Source organism: Megalops cyprinoides, chromosome 2 (genome assembly GCF_013368585.1).
Source record: "Megalops cyprinoides isolate fMegCyp1 chromosome 2, fMegCyp1.pri, whole genome shotgun sequence".
Lineage (NCBI taxonomy): Eukaryota > Metazoa > Chordata > Actinopteri > Elopiformes > Megalopidae > Megalops > Megalops cyprinoides.
The window spans coordinates 68,506,179-68,526,824 of record NC_050584.1 but is presented as its reverse complement, the minus strand read 5'-3'; the positions used below and the strand labels follow the sequence as shown (position 1 = coordinate 68,526,824).

The 20,646-nt window shown below is 42.9% G+C and overlaps 1 protein-coding gene across 1 annotated transcript; it reads left to right on the top strand.

Moving 5' to 3' along the window:
• On the top strand, window positions 1-17,889 carry LOC118773492 (NACHT, LRR and PYD domains-containing protein 12-like). The gene is made up of 11 exons (XM_036522445.1): window positions 1-194; window positions 561-633; window positions 838-1,002; window positions 1,820-1,888; window positions 2,249-4,037; window positions 4,362-4,535; window positions 10,218-10,391; window positions 13,313-13,486; window positions 16,182-16,355; window positions 16,750-16,796; window positions 17,246-17,889. The coding sequence occupies exons 2-11, from the start codon at window positions 591-593 to the stop codon at window positions 17,779-17,781; spliced, it is 3,345 nt and encodes a 1,114-aa protein (XP_036378338.1). The 5' UTR covers window positions 1-194; window positions 561-590; the 3' UTR covers window positions 17,782-17,889.
• The last annotated feature ends 2,757 nt before the right edge of the window (window positions 17,890-20,646 follow it).

The window sequence follows — 20,646 nt, the reverse complement described above, 5'->3', positions numbered from 1 at the left end:
TATCATCTTTGTAGTGTAAGCAGAGACCCTTACAGTGTTCATAACAGCCTTTCTAAATTATTCCATTTTTCCCACATTATGCAACCTTGTTTTGGGATTGCCAGCTATAAGACTTGTGTCCCCATGGAATATCTGCGCTGAGGTCAGAGGAAGGCAATCTTCTGGTACACTCATTCACAGCCAACAGCTCCACTGTAAGTCAAGCAGTGCGCTACAGTGGGGTGGCCACCCATTGGAGGATACTGTAAGTGTTGCCCCCACTGCTGAGATGACTGGAATCAGAGCTCAGTCACAACGGTCATAACATGTGCTCCATGACGCGTAGATTCAGAACATCCCCAAACACAGTAAACCCTCCGCCATGTTTCACAGCAGGCATGGGTTTCAAATGCATCTGGCTTCAGTTCTATATTTACTGCCTTAGCAGGATCATTGTCTCTACAGACGAAAATAAGTATTTGTATAATTGATCATTTTCAAATGGATATTTTGGATATTTGAATATTAATATTAATATTGAATATTAATAGTTTTATATCTCTGTTTGTATCTTCCCTCAGTGTCCCATTGGTCCTCTGGTCTCCCGCATAATGTCCACCCCACCAATCACAGAATCTGTAGACAAATGCACTGGTAAGATGGCAGTCCAAACCAGAATCACTCAAACACCAGAATCTAAATAAATAGAGTGAGATACTCATGCACCAGAACATAAATTACCAGAGTGATTCACTCACACACCAGAGTCTAGATCACTAAAGTGAGTCTCTTACACACACGAAATGAACAGAGTGAGTCAGGCAGAATCGAATGGCTTTTTCTCTGGTTTGTGTGCAGCAGGAGAGGACCATGTTGAGCTACCACCTACTGATCTGAGATCAGCTGCTCTGCCTCCCTCCATCACAGCTCAGACTGGAGGCTATGCCGTGGTGCCTCAGATTGATGGATGTCAAGTTACGGGTGATTTAAATGTCACTATAAATCTCAGCTCTGACAACAAAGGTAAGGAAGAGTTTACCATTCTGTAGCTTTTATTGATTGTTATCATAACCTCATGACAGTTCTGCCCCTCTGTATGTAAGGAGAATGGATATTTGTGGATTTGTTTCTGTTTTAGTGAATGGAAACATACAGGTGCATCCATTAGCCTGCCCTGTATCTAACCATGCAAATCTTGACTTACCATCACCTCATTAAAACTCAGAAAGCTGATGGTAATTACATTTCTCTGAGGGTTAACAGTGAATTATCATGCACATAATTGACAGTGTGCTTTTTGGAATCTGGGACTGTGACAACCTGGAAGAACTTTCATAATTTTATTTTTTTCATGCTTCTTTTTTTCCATAAAGCACACATTATTGTAAGCATATGCACGCAACATGTCCTCATTACAATTGTTACATTTTCCAATATTTCAGTATCCCACTGATGCGATTAAAGGAAAATTTTAACCCCGATGTACATTTTTCCTGACAGAATAGTTGGTGTGGTTTAAATGGTTGTGATACCACTGGCCAGCACATTTTCACAATGAACACAGTCTGTCCTGTCATTATGCCTTTAAATTATTTCATGTTTTAGAGTCTTCAGGAAGGAGGAGTATGAATGTAAGAGATATATACTGTATGAATGTAGTGAAAACACTGTTAAACTACTTGGATATGGAACAAACATGTAAGTTTGAATGGGAAGTACATCTTGATTTGGGAAAGTCTAACACAGCTGAACTATCCTAGACTATATGTTTTTCAAACGAGCTGAAAGCCAGGACTTTCTCTATTTCGTCCTAAAAGAATTTTCCTCTCATCCTCTGCAGTCTCACCTGCTCTGATCAGGAGGGGGTCAGAGGTCACAGATACATCCAGGGAAACACCTGGAGTTTCTGGTGAGCAGACCAATCACAGCTAATCACTCTGTCCATGTGTAGCATGGAGGTCAGGGTCAGCACCATCTTGACTCCCCATACAGACAAGGCCACAGCCCTTAAGATGAGTCTCTGTGTGTGTCTGTGTGCATGTGTATGTGTGTGTCAGTATACACTGAGAGTGACCAGGGAACACAGTCCCAGACATAAGGGCAGTGCTAAGGGCAAAGCCAAGAGCTGTTTCTTAAATAGAGAGGGGATTTACAAACAGTGAAAAGAGGGAACATTCTAGAAGATTCCTAAAATGGTTAATATCAGTTAAATGCCAGGTGTCTATCATTTAATCATTTAAAAAGAGACATGTATTTCTCTTTTGCACAGATGATGTTCTGGCAGCTTTACCCAGCACAGTGAAATCCCTTCTGGAGAGCAAATATAAGTGCATAAATGAGGGTTTAGCTGAACAAGGAAACCACATCTTTCTGAATAAGATCTACACAGAGCTCTACATCACAGAGGGTGGAAGTGGAGATGTCAATAATGAACACGAAGTGAGACAGATTGAGACAGCATCCAAGAAACAAGCCAAACAAGAGACTGCGATCAAATGCAACAACATCTTTAAACCCTTACCTGGACAAGAGAAACACATCAGAACTGTGCTGACAAAGGGGATTGCTGGCATTGGAAAAACAGTCTCTGTGCAGAAGTTCATTCTTGACTGGGCAGAAGGAAAAGCCAATCAGGATGTTGATTTCATATTTCCTCTACCTTTCCGAGAGCTGAATTTGATGAAGGATGAAAAATGCAGTTTAATGCAGCTGCTTCAGCCTTTCTTTCCAGGAATCAAAGAACTTGGATCCATTAAGATTGACTGTTACAAAGTTGTGTTCATCTTTGATGGTCTGGATGAGTGTCGACTTCCCTTAGATTTCGTGAAAAATAAGAGCTGGTGTGATGTCACAGAGTCAACATCAGTGGACGTGCTGCTGACAAACCTCATTAAGGGGAATCTGCTTCCCTCTGCTCTCCTCTGGATCACCTCCCGACCAGCAGCAGCTAATAAGATCCCCCCTGAGTGTGTCCACCAGGTGACAGAGGTACGAGGGTTTAATGATCCACAGAAGAAGGAGTACTTCATGAAGAGATTCAGTGATCAGAACCTGGCCAGCAGAATTATCACACATATAAAGTCATCAAGGAGCCTCTACATCATGTGTCACATACCAGTCTTCTGTTGGATTGCAGCCACTGTTCTTGAGCAAATAATGGGTGAGTCAGACAGTCAAGAAATCCCTAAGACTCTGACTCACATGTACACAAACTTTCTACTCCTTCAGGCAAGCTTGAGAAATCAAAAGTATCTTGGAACAACTGAAACAAATTTGGTTCTAAACAGCAAGTCCATTCTGAAACTGGGGAAGCTGGCCTTTCAGCAGCTGGAAAAGGGAAACCTCATTTTCTACACGGAAGACCTGAGAGAGAGTGGCATTGACATCACAGAGGCTTCAGTTTACTCTGGGGTGTGCACCGAGCTCTTCAGAAAAGAACCTGGGATTCGAAAACAGAAAGTGTACTCCTTTGTGCATCTGAGTGTTCAGGAGTATCTTGCTGCTCTGTATGTATTTCTATCATACAGAAACAGCAACAGAAATCTACTTGACCACTCCTTTCGAAGTAGGATTTTTAGATTGATTCCACATTCAAACTTAGCTGTGTTGCTGAAGAGTGCAGTGGATCAGGCCTTACAGAGTGAAAATGGACACCTGGACCTTTTCCTCCGATTCCTTCTTGGACTCTCACTGGACTCCAATCAGACTCTCTTACGTGGCCTACTGACACAGACAGGAAGCAGCTCAGAGGCCATTGAGAAAACAGTCCAGTACATTAAAAAGAAGATTAGGAAGAATCTCTGTCCAGAGAGGTCCATCAACCTGTTCCAATGTCTAAATGAAGTGAATGACCATTCTCTGGTGGAGGAAATCCAAAGTTACCTGAGCTCAGGAAATCTTTCAAGACAAGATCTCTCACCTGCACAGTGGTCAGCCCTGGTCTTTGTGTTGCTGACATCAGAAGAGGAGCTGGATGTGTTTGACTTGAAGAAATACATCGGATCAGATGAAGGCCTTCTGAGGCTGCTGCCAGTGGTCAAGGCTACCAGAAAAGCTCTGTAAGATAATATTTTAGCCTAAACTTGTAAAACTCCCATTGTTACAACAGTGACATGACAGATGGACATGATAGTAATGGCAATAGGTTAACGTTTAAATTCTTAAGCACTGAATTGTAAGCCAGCTCTCATCTCAAATTTGAGAGTGTTCAGACTCATGGCTCATCCCATTCCGTGTAGCCATCCAGATAATATAAATATTAATGGGCAAGTCTGAGTCTTCAGCTGTAATTCTGACAGGAGAGACACACCCAGCTCCTGTAGGTTGTGTGGGGGCAGGGTGGGTGTGTGGAATTATCTGATATGACATGATTTCCTCTCCAGGCTGAACAGTTGTAACCTCAGTCAGGAATGCTGTGAAGCTCTGGCCTCAGCTATCAGCTCAGACTCCTCCAGTCTGAGAGAGCTGGACCTTAGTGACAATGGCCTGCAGGATTCAGGAGTGGAGCTGCTCTCTGCTGGACTGGGGAATCCACACTGTAAACTGGAGACATTGAAGTGAGTTTGCAATGGTTTGATATAGAAGCTGCAGAGATATTTTGATTACCAAAACAGCTCAAACAAATAAGAACCATTACATATGTGTCACGAAGCTCCTATTTCATCGTATCGTATATAGGGTTTTTCATGGTGATATGCTTCAATTATTTCCAGATTTATTCACATAATTTTGCTTGAGTGTTAATCTGATGACTGATAACATTTCAAGTAAAATAAAATATTAAAGCATGTATATATTAAAATGTTAACATTGTTTACAGTCAGATGGTGGTGAGGTAGTCAGAATCAGAACCAGAATCAGAATTAGACTTTATTGGTCAAGTATGCTTTTACACATACAAGGAATTTGACTCTGATTCCACCGTCTCTCACAGAACTTTCATACAATGTCAAGGTGACAACAACAAATACGCCATTCCATGTATGTGTTGGATGGTAACAATGGAGTGAATGAGGGATATAAAAATAAATATGATCAGATACTGCACAATAAGTCAACATCTACTGCACAATAAGTTAAAGTGTACAGGAGTGCAGGCCATGGGTATGTACAACACCTATTGCACTGTGAGTTGTTAGTTTAACAGTTCAGGAGTGTGATGGTGCGTGGGAAGAAGCTGTTCCGGTGTCGGCTTGTTTTGGTGGGTAGTGATCTGAAGCGCTGGCCGGGGGAAGGAGTTCAAATATGTGGCGGCCAGGATGTGAGGGGTCAGCGATGATTTTGCCTGCCCATTTCCTGGCTCTGGTATTGAAAAGATCTGGGTGGGCAGGCTAACTCCAATGATCTTTTCTGCAGTCCAGATGGTGCGCTGTAGTTTGTTGATGTCTTGTTTGGTGGCAGAACCAAACCAGACTATTATACAGGTGGTGAGGACAGACATGATGATTGCTGTGTAAAACTGATCCAGCAATTCCTGTGGCAGGTTGAGCTTCTTCAGCTGGTGAAGGAGGATGAGCCTTTTTTGCCAAGGAGACGGTGTGGGTCTCCCATTTTAGGTCTTTGGAGATTATAGTTCCCAGGAAGGCCTTCACATGAGGGTTCCTCCTGAAGTCCATCATCATCTCCACTGTCTTCAGCATATTCAGCTCCAAATTTTTGTGGCTACACCAGAGGGTCAGCTGTTCAACCTCCCGTCTGTATGTAAACTCATTACCGTCTTGGATGAGACAGATGACTGTTAAGAGTTTGACCGAGGGGTCCCTGGAGGTGCAGTCGTTAGTGTAAAGGGAGAAGAGCAGTGGGGACAGCACGCAACCCTGTGGGGCACCAGTGCTGATTGTCTGGGTGATGGATGTGAATTTCCCCACCCACACTTGCTGCTTCCTGTATGTGAGGAAGTTGGTAATCCACTTACAGGTGTGTGGCGGCTGTTCAACCCTACTACGCCACCCTGGGATTGTGTCCAGGGAAAGCAGTTTTATAGGTGGGGCTTAAACACTTATACTACACAATAAAGGAGTTCGATACAAAGAAGCAGCCGAGACGTGATTCAAAGTTGAAATAACGTTTATTTAAAATGCTTTAAAATACTCAAATGACAATTACTAAGTAATTGAAGACTAAGTGAGTGAAGAGTATAAAATGTTGGGAGAGGGATAAAAGTATGCACCGCTGGAATAAGATGTTTCCAATTAAAAACACGTTATAAGTGGGCGAAGAGCTGTCTGGGGGAGGGTATACTACTCACCGCTAAGGATTCCACTTGTGTGAACAATACTCACTGCTCCGTGCGTAGCCTCACTCGGTCAACACAGCAAACGTGAACTTCAATGTGCTGGTGCAGATCACTTGACATGCAGGTGAAGAGAGACTCCACTACAAACTAAAGCATGTTCGTTAGTTGTAATTATATGTCTGTGTGAACCAGCCCATTGGTTAATGAGCCACACCTGCCTAATTAGAGGCATATGAAAAGAAAGTGTTTTTTTCCTGCTCGAGCTGGATTCGTTTGTTTAATTTCTTTTTGAACGTTTGTCTCTTCTGCTTAATTGAGGAGCCCGGAGCAGGGGTAGGAAACAAACAGCAAACAGTGATTGGTGGATGTTAAGTGTGGGAATGGAAACAAAAAGGCATAAAGGCAAAGGGGGGAACAGAGGGGGGAAGAGGGATGCATGTGCGTAATGGGGAAAAGTCCCAGCAGATAAGGACTATGGCAGCATACCTAGGGGACAAGAGGCATGGGGCCAGCACAACCATGAGGGTGACCCTAAGGCAGTCAACACCAGACCACAGCCGGATCAGCTGAACACAGAGTACCCAGGCCGTGATATAGTGACAGCAATGACCACTTAGTCCACCAGAGACTCTATGATCAATGTCAGCACCGTGCCATGTCCCTCAACTAAAAGATTTGAAATAAAGATACATTTTTAGCCTAGACTTAAAGGCGGAGAGAGAGTCTGCTCCCTGAACCTCGGTGGGTAGACTGTTCCATAAAAGAGGGGCTCGGTACGAAAAGGCTCTACCGCCTATAGTACTTTTACCCACTCTTGGAACAATGAGAAGTCCCGCACTTTTGGAACGTAGAGATCGTTTTGGAGTATATGGGCAGAGAAGGTCCTTAAGATAGGGAGGGGCAAGCCCATTTAAAGCTATAAATGTAAGGAGAAGTATTTTGAAATCAATGCGGTATTTGATAGGTAGCCAATGGAGAGAGGCTAATACTGGGGTGATGTGCTCAAAGCGCTTTGTTCTGGTTAGAATACGAGCAGCTGCATTTTGAACCAGCTGAAGGGGCTTTAGGGAGGCATATGCACATCCTGACAAGAGGGCATTACAGTAGTCCAATCTGGATGTAACAAAAGCGTGGATTAGCTTTTCAGCGTCGTGTATTGATAGAATTTTCCTGATTTTGGCAATATTCCTCAGATGAAAGAAAGCAGTCCTGGAGGTGTTTTTTATATGGGTGTCAAAAGAGAGCTCAGGATCAATTTGGCCGATATGTATAATTGGGTATCATCTGCATAGCAGTGGAAATTAATGCCGTGTTTACGAATGATATTTCCAAGAGGGACCATGTATAACGAAAAGAGCAAAGGTCCAAGCACGGATCCTTGTGGTATTCCATGTCTTACTCTGGAGAGTTTGGAGGACTTATTGTTGATGAAGACAAAGTGATGTCCCTCTGAAAGATAAGACCTGAACCATGATAGGGCCATTCCACTTATGCCAATAAGGTTCTCAAGTCGGTCTAGTAGGCAGGTAGCATTTTTAGACTAATTAATTAGGGAGAAGAAGTCGCTAAATTCAATGGGTGTGAAAGAGTCAAGGCATGTGGCTGGCCTATTGGACATCTCTATGTTATCTGAGTTTGGACAGGCCAGGCCGAAAGCAGAATTAGAGGAAATTTTTTGAGTTGTGTCACGTATCTTTATGATTTTGCTGTCAAAAAATGTTCATGTAGTCATCACTACTATGAATTGCTGGGACGCAGGGGTTGGCTGACGCAGGGCTCTTCACTGGTCTGGAGATGGAGCTGAACAAATACCTGGGATTGTCCTTGTTTTTCTCTATTAGGGTAGAAAAATATGCAGATCTGGCAGCTGTGAGTGCATGCTTGTAGCGTAGAAGACTTTCTTTCCAGGCCAGCAGAAAGATCTGTAATTTGGTGGAGCGCTATTTCCTTTCAAGCTTCCGCGCAGTTTGTTTCATAGCACGGGTCTGGTCATTATACCAGGGTGCTAGTCTTTTGTAAGGGACTCTTCTCTTTTTGAGGGGTGCAACGGCGTCTAGAGTGTTACGCAGTGTAGACTCAATATTTTCGGTGAGTTGATTTATTTTAGCCGAACTAGGGTACGAGCATAAGTTTAAATATTCTTCGTTGTTCAGACTGCATGAAGCAGGGAGTTCATCAATAAAGGTTTTGGTCGTAGCAGAAGAGATGGTACACCTGAGGAAAAATATGGACTCTGAGTTAATGTAACAAGCAAAAGGAAGGTTGAAAGTCACCAGGTTGTCAAGGCTCAGGCAAGGACTCAGGCGCGGACCACGGGAGCTTCAGGTTCCAAGCGTCTTTAACGAAATCGTCAGGCAGATCGCTAATCAGAAACGGGCAGGGTCGAAAAACGGAAGGCAGTCCGTGGACAGAATGAGGATCGGAAACCGGAGCAGGCGGGGTCGGGAACCGGACAGGCAGGCAATCAGGCGAACGTGGCAAGGCGGCAGGCAAAAACGAGGTCAGGATACGAGCAGGGTCGAAAATGAGGAACAACGCAGACAGAAGCAAAAAGCAAACGGCGGGGACGAAACAGGAGAAACACACTGTGACGAACTAGCAACAGGACAGGGAAAAGCAGGGAAGATATAGGGCAGGGCTGACGAGGGGATGGGAAGCAGGTGTGCAGGCAACCAGGTGGGCGGAGACCGGGCGGGGAGCGGGGCAGGACTAAAACACAAGGAAAACAAAAGCACAACAGCTAAGGAGGCGGAGCACTGACACAGGTAATGGTCGGACAGTACGGGATTGTGTGGCAAGGTTACTACATTGTTAATTTCAGTGCCATAAGTGAGGGCCAGATCCAGCGTGTGGTTGCAGCAATGTGTGGGTTTGTCCACAAACTGAGAGAATCCAATGGAGTCAATAATGGACAAAAATGGACAAAAACAGAAATTGCTTATGTGTTAGAAGGCATGCATGCAAACTAAACAGACATGGAAAAGCTACATGGTAAACTGACCATCTGTTAGAGTCCATCACTGCAATTTTCCTCTTGTCACGTTTTGGTTGTCTAGTTACCTTCAAAATAAGGTCATTGAAGAAGTCAGTTTCGTTGACGAAATTAGCACTGACCTCAATCCAATCAAACAGTGGTTTGAACTCGTGACAATGGGTCAAAAATGAAAACCAGGACAGGTGAAGGAGCTACAGCCGTCAATCATCATAAAATTTCACAGGAAGTGCTTTGTCATGGGATTCCATGTCAGAAGATATGCTTCAGCTACTTACATAATGTAGTTTACAATCATTTACATAAATAACTGAAAAAAGTGTGCAATTTGCTGTGGGTAATTCATTTTAGTTTAGTTTATTTGTAAGGGACAACTACAGAATAGTTATATGAATAACTAAAATGCATTATCTATTGTAGTGTACATGTGTTTATCACCAAAGGTTAGTTTCCAGCACCATTGGAACTGACAGTATATCTGAAGACAAAAATTACTTAAATATGAAGGTTTAAAATACAGCAAGAGCGTGATAGAAAACAGATTAAAACAGCACTGTGCATTAGTGAAATAAGAGAGCAAAGCTATATTACAAGACATTTAATGCACAATATACTGAGTCATGGTAACAGATTTGATTACCAGAACTGTCAAAGTCTGGCTGAAATGTAAAGTGACAGAAGTTATATATTTTTTGTGCACAATCAAGGATGTCCAGCTCCTAGTGCCTTTAAGAGAGAATGCTGTTTGAGTGAAAAAGGTTATACAGAATCCGGACCAGCAGTTTCCAACTGTTGAGCTGCATGTTCCAAAAACTTCCCAGCCTGTTCAGATATTTTAAAAATAGTGGAACTGTGTAGTTGCTGTGTGGTTCTGATGCCTATGAACTGATGCCTCTCACACCTGAGAAGTCAGCTGTAATTCTGACAGGAGAGTCACACCCAGCTCCTGTAGGTTGTGTGGGGGCAGGGGGTTGTCTTGAATTTTCTGATATGACATGATTTCTTTTCAAGGCTGAACAGCTGTAACCTCAGTAAGGAATGCTGTGAAGCTCTGGCCTCAGCTATCAGCTCAAACTCCTCCAGTCTGAGAGAGCTGGACCTGAGTGACAATGAGCTGCAGGATTCAGGAGTGGAGCTGCTCTCTGCTGGACTGGGGAATCCACACTGTAAACTGGAGACATTGAGGTCAGTTCTCAAGAGGTTTGATTTTGTTTCTGAACTGATCTGTATCATTTTCACTGAGCAGTTATGTCTTAAAGCTATATCCGTGCTATTTGTGAAAATACTTTTCATGTTCTTTCAAATATGGTACCAAAGTGATCTCCTTTTCTCTGCAGGCTGTTACTGTGTGGAGTCACAGAGAGAGGCTGTGTTTCTCTGGCTTCAGCTCTGCGCTCAAGCCCCTCACACCTGAGAGAGCTGGATCTGAGCTACAATCACCCAGGAGAGTCAGGAGTGAGAGTGCTCTCTGCTGGACTGGAGGACCCCAACTGTAAACTGGAGAAACTGAGGTAAGATCTTCATGCACTTCTTATAAAGGTTTGTTTTAGTTGCTGGGTAATGCTGCAAATCGGTGAATACAGTTAGATCAGTAGTGAATTTTACACCACTGATTGCTAACATAGACTGTACAGACAACTCCAAATCTCTGCCTATAAGAAATTCTGCTACTTCCCCCATGTTTATATTCCTGTAATATTGCACATGCTGCATAACTCTCTCTCACCGCTTCAGAGGTGATACAGCATATCCAAGAAAAGCATTAACATGGTGGTTAAATATGTTTGAATATAAATGGAGTCATTTCATTCCCTGAGACTGCTCATAGTCTACAGAAGTAGTGTAAAAACCAGTGGGTCTGTGGAGTTTATGAGTTCTGATGCCAATGAACATACCCAGTCAAACCTGAGAGATCTATTGTATGCTGGAAAGAGAGCCACACTCAGCTCCTGTAGGTTGTGTGGAGGGCTCGGAGGTGTGTGAAATTGTCTGATATGGCATGACTTTCCAGGCTGAACAGCTGTAACCTCAGTAATGAATGCTGTGAAGCTCTGGCCTCAGCTGACCTCAGTCTGAGAGAGTTGGACCTGAGTGACAATGAGCTGCAGGATTCAGGAGTGGAGCTGCTCTCCACTGGACTGGGGAATCCACACCGTAAACTGGAGACTCTGAGGTCAGTTTGTATAAACAGTGATTTGTACTAGGTTCTTGGATTAAAGTTATTTCACATTGTTATCTGTAAAATCACAGGATTTACAGGGTCATTCAAATGTCTTGCTAAAGCCTTGATTTGTTCATTTGATGTACACCTTTCCTGAAACTCAGTCTTCATAAAACAGAAAATAGTCATTTACCACCAAACTGACATATGAGATCCAAGCTGGTAAAGAGCTTTTCTCCTTCTCTCTACAGACTGTCAGGCTGTAGAGTCACAGAGAGAGGCTGTGTTTCTCTGGCTTCAGCTCTGCGCTCAAGCCCCTCACACCTGAGAGAGCTGGATCTGAGCTACAATAAACCAGGAGATTCAGGACTGAGGACGCTCTCTGCTGGACTGGAGGACCCCAGCTGTAAACTGCAGACACTGAGGCAAGTTCATCTGGGGCTTGTTATAGGGGTTTGATTGGTATGCTGTGTTATTAAAAAAAAAAAATAGAACATGTCTCTGACAACTGATTTGTTTTTGGTTCAGTGCTGAATCAGTGAACACAGCGGCACTGACACGAAAACTCATCTGTGAACAGGAAGGAAAGGGCCAAGCACAAAATGTCTCTCACCAGTGTTATAATTTACACATATAGTTTATATTAATACACATTGTTTTAAAAAAAAAATGGTAAATTTAGTGTTGCGTCTGTAAGATATGACCAAATGTGATGTGGTGACTCACGCTGAAGACCTGCATGAATTTGCCATCTTTTATCAGTTCAAACATGGCTGACTCACACTTCCACAGCAAAATCAGTGCTTCATGTCTGGGCTGTAACAATTGATCTATGAATCAGGCTCAATAATCAACGAAAGTTTCATGAGCAAATCGGGTATGTACCATATACTGTGTGAATAGGGCCAGTGGATTGCAAGAATATCCCCTTTGCCAATAAGCTACATTTTCAAAATAGCAGAAAATGAAATTGGGCAGAATAAGTGAATTTAAATTGCACTACGTGTGTTATTGTAAGGGGCATATGTATGCAAAGTTTAAGGCCTTTGCATCTTGCCATATTTGATTTTTCAGCCGAATCATGTAACCTACGGGTACAGTGATGACATCTTCATATGCAACCTTACACCCAGCTGTATAAATGGATATCATGTAAAAATTGTAACCCATGTAAGTCACTCTTGATTTGAGCATCTCCTAAATGACAATAATGTAACATGTATTCATGATCCCGCAATGAATCACATGCTGCATGACCTCTCTGCTTTGGACGTCATACAGCACAGCTACCTTCATCATCATCATCATCATCATTACTTACTTGATATTGGAACAACTGTGGGGAAAAATATTACAAAGATCATTCCTTGAGCCAGCTTTCAGTCTATCCAGATAATACAAAGACCAGTGGATCTGTGTTGGTGCAATGCATTTGTGATGCTCTTGAACACCTCAGTGACACTCGTCTGTAATTCTGACAGGAGAGCCACACCCAGCTCCTGTAGGTTGTGTGGGGGCAGGGTGGGTGTGTGGAATTATCTGATATGACATGATTTCCTTTCCAGGCTGAACAGCTGTAACCTCAGTCAGGAATGCTGTGAAGCTCTGGCCTCAGCTATCAGCTCAAACTCCTCCAGTCTGAGAGAGCTGGACCTGAGTGACAATGACCTGCAGGATTCAGGAGTGGAGCTGCTCTCTGCTGAACTGGGGAATCCACAATGTAAACTGGAGACACTGAGGTCACTTCACCTGTAATTTTATGTATTGTCTAGATTTATGTAGTTTTTTCCAAAATCCATGATCATTTCTTAGGTTAAACATATTTCTCAGGGTTATCTAGAGAAATAATGGGACTTACAGGTGTGTAAGCAAATAGAACATTCTTTAAGAAATAATTCATTTTAGTCCAATGTCATTATATAATATGACATGATTTGCTTTCCAGGCTGAACAGCTGTAACCTCAGTAAGGAATGCTGTGAAGCTCTGGCCTCAGCTATCAGCTCAAACTCCTCCAGTCTGAGAGAGCTGGACCTGAGTGACAATGAGCTGCAGGATTCAGGAGTGGAGCTGCTCTGTGCTGGACTGGGGAATCCACACTGTAAACTGGAGACACTGAGGTCAGTTCTTTAGGGGCTGTATGTAAAAATTAGAGTTAAAAAATTAGAGTTAGATATCACAAAACATTTTGTCGCTGAGCATCTAGTGATGTACCCGAAGTGAGTACATTTAATGTCAGATTTACATTGTTGACATCCAGTAAATGTTCTTATCCAGAGAGACTGCAGAAGTCAAGCACAAAGGGCATCCAACAAAATGACAAAACTTTTACATAAACAAGGACACCATCATCCACACACACACGAGCCAGTGTCAAACACACAAGTCCAAACATGTGAGTCCAAACGGGCGGCAGTGTAGCATAGTGGTTAAGGAGCAGGACTCGTAACCGAAAGGTTGCTGGTTCGATCCCCGCTGGGACACTGCTGCTGTACCCTTGGGCAAGGTACTTAACCTACAATTGCCTCAGTAAATATCCAGCTGTATAAATGGATAACATTGTAAAGAACTGTAACCTATGTAAGTCGCTTTGGATAAAAGCGTCTGCTAAATGAATAAATGTAAATGTAAATGTGAGTACAACACAATACACTGACAGGAACGTACCATTCCAACACAATATACCGAGAGGAATGTACCATTCCAACACAATACTCCGAGAGGAATGTACCATTCCAACACAATACTCCGAGAGGAATGTACCATTCCAATGCAATATACCCAGAGGAATGTACCATCCCAACACAATATACCGACAGGAATGTACCATTCCAACACAATATACCGACAGGAATGTACCATTCCAACACAATATACCGAGAGGAATGTACCATTCCAACACAATACTCCGAGAGGAATGTACCATTCCAACACAATATACCAAGAGGAATGTGCCATTCCAACACAATACACTGACAGGAATGTACCATTCCAACACAAAACACTGACAGGAATGTACCATTCCAACACAAAACACTGACAGGAATGTACCATTCCAATGCAATATACCCCGAGAGGAATGTACCATTCCAACACAATACACTGACAGGAATGTACCATTCCAACATAATATACAGAGAGGAATGTACCATTCCAATGCAATATAGCCAGAGGAATGTACCATTCCAACACAATACTCCGAGAGGAATGTACCATTCCAACACAATACACTGGCAGGAATGTACCATTTCAATACAATACTTCGAGAGGAATGTACCATTCCAACACAATACACCTGCAGGAATGTACCATTTCAATACAGTACTTCGAGAGGAATGTACCATTCCAACACAATACACCGACAGGAATGTACCATTCCAACACAATACCTGCACACAGCCAGAGCCTCTGGCAGCGTCCCTCCCTGGCTTCCCTTTTCTTTTTACATAGATGCTGAGAGATGAGGCTGCCACTTCAGTGCAGACACACACAGTAAATGATCAGCTGACCAGCCAGCTGAGAGGTGAAAGCCTGAACTAAGGGCTACATAGACTAGCAGTTAAAATGCACCCGCAAAACTAACCAAAGTAAAAACAATAACAATCACATGATGGCTATAAGATGACAGCAGTGCTAAGCAACACTTTGTTTCAGACAGCAATTTGGAAAAGTGATACTTAGCTTATTCCTTTTGAGTTACTGTCCATTTGTTCTGAATAGTTGAAAAACTTTGACAATTTTGGCACAGAATTATCACCACTTCTATCATTACATAACATCAGCACTGGTAACAACATTTTCTTTCATAATATTTGTGAATATTAAGGTATGACATTTTATTTAGATTAACTAACTGAATCAAAATAACATAAATATCTCAGGAAGGAAATATAGATATATATTATTGTTATTTCAAAGACCTCAATGTGTGTTGAATGTTTACAGAGTAGCCAATCTAATGAAATCACTGGTGTACCAACTGAAATCTCTCACAACATCTGCACCAGTGCATGCTGGGTGAATACCTGATAGAGTCATCAGGTATTCTGTCTCTGAGTGTCTCTGTCTCCCTATACACCTGAAATTACCTGACAACTCCCTGTCTCTGCCAATGAGAGTAACATATCCTGCTATCAGTCTCTCCAGATAATATACAAATCAGTGAGTCTGTACTTGCTTTGTAGATCATACAGCATAAAGTCACATTTACAGTTAGATTTAGTTATTTGTGGACACTCTTATTCAGAGCAACTTACAAAGGCACATAAAAAGGTTAGGCCAAGAGCAGAGCCAACACCAAAGGAGTCATTACATAATGTATAGCATTCTGTGTTCAAGGGCAATGGGGGAGGATGTGGCTGGTGGAGCAGGTAGGGGTTTTGGCAGGATTGAGTTTTCAACTGCCAACTGCTTCTCCAGCTCAATGTGTCATTGAGGCCAGAACTTGAGGGTTTGATGGACAATGTGTCAGCAGGTGGGAGACAGACTGTTCGTAGGTTTTGAACTGGAATGGGAGGAGTGATATCAGTCTGTAGTTCTGCACTGTGGAGGGATCCATGGTAAGCTTTGTAATAGGAGGTGAAACCCAGGTGAAATTCAACTGGGGGACAGTCAGTGATCAGGGAGGAATTGACCAGGGATGAGATGTGGCAAAATGGTAGAAATGGTAGAAATTACCTGTGCGAAAATGTTATTTCCCAGAGATAGTCTAAAAAAGCAGGATTTCCGATTGTAGTAAGAACAGTCACTTCCCACTGATGTGAGCTGGGTGTTCAGAGCTGGGAGAGTGAAGAGCTTTTCTCCTTCTCTCTGCAGGCTGTCAGGCTGTCAAGTCACAGAGAGAGGCTGTGTTTCTCTGGCTTCAGCTCTTAATTCAAACTCCTCACACCTGAGAGAGCTGGATCTGAGCTACAATTACCCAGGAGACTCAGGAGTGAGAGCACTCTCTGCTGGACTGGAGGATCCCAACTGTAAACTGCAGAAACTGAGGTGAGTTATCAAAAGAATCTAATGGACAGAGCTGGTCCAGTAGGAGATCTCAGGAGTTTGCGAGTCAACCTTGGCTATTTGTTTGGTAGTTCTGCCCTGTGCTAGTTTTGGGTTTCTTTTTGTGCACTCACACACAGCACTCAGGTAGGTTACTCTTGCTATTTCTGTTCTACAGTCATTATAATAGTTTGTTTTTGAGCCAGAAGTTGCTAGATTATGACACGCTCTGTGAGATGGACACTGACACATTGACTGACTGTCACAGTGAGAACAGGAAAGTCCTGGCAGTGTGTGGAGCTCTCCCCTTGTCACAGGGCTCTGAGTTTCCACACTGCACTTCATAGACAGGCTGTGTGTCACTCAATCACTGACTGTTCCTCTGGTTTTCCCGCAGTGTGGACCATGGGGGTAAGTGCAGGATCAAACCAGGGCCAAGGAAATGTAAGTCTGTTTCATATATACATATAAAACCATTTATAGAGACAACTGCAATTAATTAGACAAAGGTTACTTTTATATTGATATTATTTTTTGCCGTTGCTCAATGCTGTTGTTCAATGTTGTGAAAGTGTTGTCTAATAGATCATATTTACTGCAGTTTGTTACTTGGGATTAAGGACAAAGCACAATGTGGTTTATTGTGTGTGGTAAGAGCTATTCAGCTGCAGGTGGTTGAGATAAAGATGACTGCCACCCTGAGGACTGTAAGAGAATTACACCACCCTGTTTTACGGTGATGGTCTGAGTAATTAATAAGCCTTTTACTGATTTAAAGGCTGTCATTTAAAAAAAATGAATTTACCTTTTGTATTTTTCAAAGATTTTTCTGCAGATTTCCCAATTCTTAATATTTGTGCATGTGTGTGTGTTCCCTCCCCTCCTGTCTGCAGATGCCTGCCAGCTCACACTGGATCCCGACACAGCACACAGAAACCTGTCTCTGTCTGAGGGGGACAGGAAGGCGACATGGGAGAGAGAGAAGCAGCCATATCCTGATCATCCAGAGAGATTTGACTACTGGCCCCAAGTGCTGTGCAGAGAGGGTCTGTCTGGGCGCTGCTACTGGGAGGCTGAGTGGAGTGGGAGTTACACTGAAATCGCAGTGACATATAAAGGAATGAGCCGGCAAGGGCGCGGTGATGACAGTCTCCTTGGGTACAATAACCAGTCCTGGTGTTTGGCCTCCCGTACTGATGGTGACCGTTACTCTGTCTGGCACAGTAAAGAGAAAACACCCATACCTGCCCCCCCCTACCGCTCCCGTGGTGTAGGCGTGTACCTGGACTGGCCGGCCGGCACTCTGTCCTTCTACAGCGTCTCCTCTGATACACTGACCCTCCTGTACACATTCTACACCAGCTTCACTCGGCCCCTCTATCCTGGGTTTTGGGTCGACTCCACAGTGTCCCTGTGCCAGGTCGAATAACATCCTGGAGGAGCACCTTTGACTTTCCAGCCTCTTCTGTTTCAAACAATAAAGCACAAAAACAATCATCATTCATCAATTTAAAATGAAACAAAACAGAAAAATGAAAAGGGGGAAAAACACATATAAAAAATATACAGCTCTGACAATTACAGTCGGAGTATGTACAAATGAAGATTTTTTTAATACGATAAATGCATATGAATAAGGCTGTCACCACACTGTGTCCATCTGCACTTTGTGGCTGTTTTTCTGGGTCAGTTTCTTGGTTGTGTGTATCTGGGTGTATCATCAAGGTCATTAATGACAATAATAAATGACAATAACAAGCAGAGAAAAAAAATCAGAGATTTAACTTGAGTCACAGAGATACTGATACCGTCTCTGCTCTCAGCACTGCTGCTAAAGTAACACTACACTGTGTCTCTGCTCTCAGCACTGCTGCTAAAGTAACACTACACTGTGTCTCTGTTCACTCTCAGCGCTGCTGCTAAAGTAACACTACACTGTGTCTCTGCTCTCAGCACTGCTGCTAAAGTAACACTACACTGTGTCTCTGCTCACTCTCAGCACTGCTGCTAAAGTAACACTACACTGTGTCTCTGTTCACTCTCAGCGCTGCTGCTAAAGTAACACTACACTGTGTCTCTGTTCACTCTCAGCACTGCTGCTAAAGTAACACTACACTGTGTCTCTGTTCACTCTCAGCACTGCTGCTAAAGTAACACTACACTGTGTCTCTGTTCACTCTCAGCACTGCTGCTAAAGTAACACTACACTGTGTCTCTGCTCTCAGCGCTGCTGCTAAAGTAACACTACACTGTGTCTCTGTTCACTCTCAGTACTGCTGCTAAAGTAACACTACACTGTGTCTCTGTTCACTCTCAGCACTGCTGATATCTCACTCAGTGATTTGATGTGGTCACTCACACAGATATACACTGTCACAAACTCAGGTTGAAGCAGTGTACCAGCATGAGAATATGGAATAAAATGACAAGATAGCAAATATGAATTTAAGTGCACCTTCATTATGGATACTATATGAAGCAGATAAAAAAAACCCTAGCCCACTTTGCAGGTGTAAACGGACCTAGTCCAGCTCCCTCACTAAATCTTGGTGACTTCCCCAGTTAATGGAGGCACACAGACACAAACAGGTTCCTCTTGACATCGTTAGCTCCTGCTATATGCTTACCCATCGGCCCTGAGATGGAAATCATGTTAGCAGTTTTCAGGACACTTGATTGGATGCTATTTTTCCAATCTGGCCAGGGGGTGGTGCCAACATGGAGCTAGCTTCCAGCACCAAAACTCTGGCTCTGCTGATGTGACTACAAAAACACATATAGTCTCTATAGTCACACACACACACACCCACACACACACACACACACACACACACACACATACACACACACACACACACACACACACACAGACTTACACTTCTCAACAAATCTCGTACAAGCAATTATATTAACAGAAATGAACTCTGACGAAGGGCTGAAACCGAAATGCGTCAGTTACAAAGAGAACCTTGCAAGAAGTGCCAGGTAGTACAATTTTTATCTCTCAAAAAATAATTTAATTTTTTATATTAATGTGCATGTATTTTATTTATTATAGAACATTTTATAACAGAAAGTGTTGAACATAGAGCATAGAGCATTTTTTCCAGCGCGTTTTGAAAAACCAGAAAACTCAGGGCCAGTTGAGAAAAGATTAGAAACTTATTTCCTGAACCCAAGAATTGACCGCCGAGAAAGAGCGGGCACGAGAAAGAGCGGGCACGAGAAAGAGCGGGCATGTTATCAGTGGAATAATAGCACATTTACGGGTACATAAACTGAAGTTACACATTTTTATTGTTATTTAAAGGTCCTTAGTATTGAGATTTAACAGCTTGTTTTAACAGAGATTAAAACAAACCCTAACATTCCATGTCACATTAACCACCTGCAATGCTTCTTGACTTGGAGTTTAAAATAATAATTTATAATAGTATCTAATAAAATTTGGCTCAATTTGCAGTTGTAGCTTTAGAATTACATAAGGAAATAACAGAAATTGGAAGTTAATGGGAAGTCAGTCAGTAATTACCTGCTGATAAGAGGGTGATATTGAAAGTAGAGGGTTCAGTCTTCTATGTGATACCGATGAAGCTGACAGAACAGAATCACTGAGAATCAGCCCAGAAACTGTGTACAGGTGAGTAAGTACCTGTGTAAAGGTGAGTACAGTCTGTATAATATGAGGTGAAGTCAGATCAGTAAGTACCTGGGTAGAGGTGGGTACAGTCTGTATAATATGAGGTGAAGTCAGATCAGTAAGTACCTGTGTACAGGTGAGTACAGTGTGTGTATAACATGAGGTGAAGTCAGATCAGTAAGTACCTGTGTACAGGTGAGTACAGTGTGTGTATAATATGAGGTGAAGTCAGGTCAGTAAGTACCTGTGTACAGGTGAGTAAGTAACTGTGTACAGGTGAGTACAGTCTGTATAATATGAAGTGAAGTCAGATCAGTAAGTACCTGTGTACGGATGTGCACTGTCTGAATGTTATTAGGTATTGTTAGATCAGCAACTGCCAGTGGTCAATGGTGTAGGGACGTAGGGGTTTTAGGTTAAGGCTACATGGTTATTTGTATTTTATCCCAATGTAACAAGATGTTAGAAAATCTGTGTGTGGGCTCCTGAGTGACTCAGACAGTAGAAATGTTTCACGGGTAGATGGGTCCTCATGGCCTGGGTTTGAAACCAGTGGTGCCCTCTGCTGGCAATCAACAACGTTGCACATCAGTGGAGGGAACCGGATTTGTTCTGCCAGGGATGGGGTGGGCCGGTCAGCCAGGGGCCCCTCCC

Bases quoted from the DNA above. Each gene is read 5' to 3' on its own strand.
- LOC118773492 (XM_036522445.1), top strand. From the start codon at position 591: ATGTCCACCCCACCAATCACAGAATCTGTAGACAAATGCACTG. The intron at 1,889-2,248 runs GTGAGCAGACCA...TCTTTTGCACAG, and splicing joins GGAAACACCTGGAGTTTCTG to ATGATGTTCTGGCAGCTTTA. The intron at 13,487-16,181 runs GTCAGTTCTTTA...TTCTCTCTGCAG, and splicing joins TGTAAACTGGAGACACTGAG to GCTGTCAGGCTGTCAAGTCA.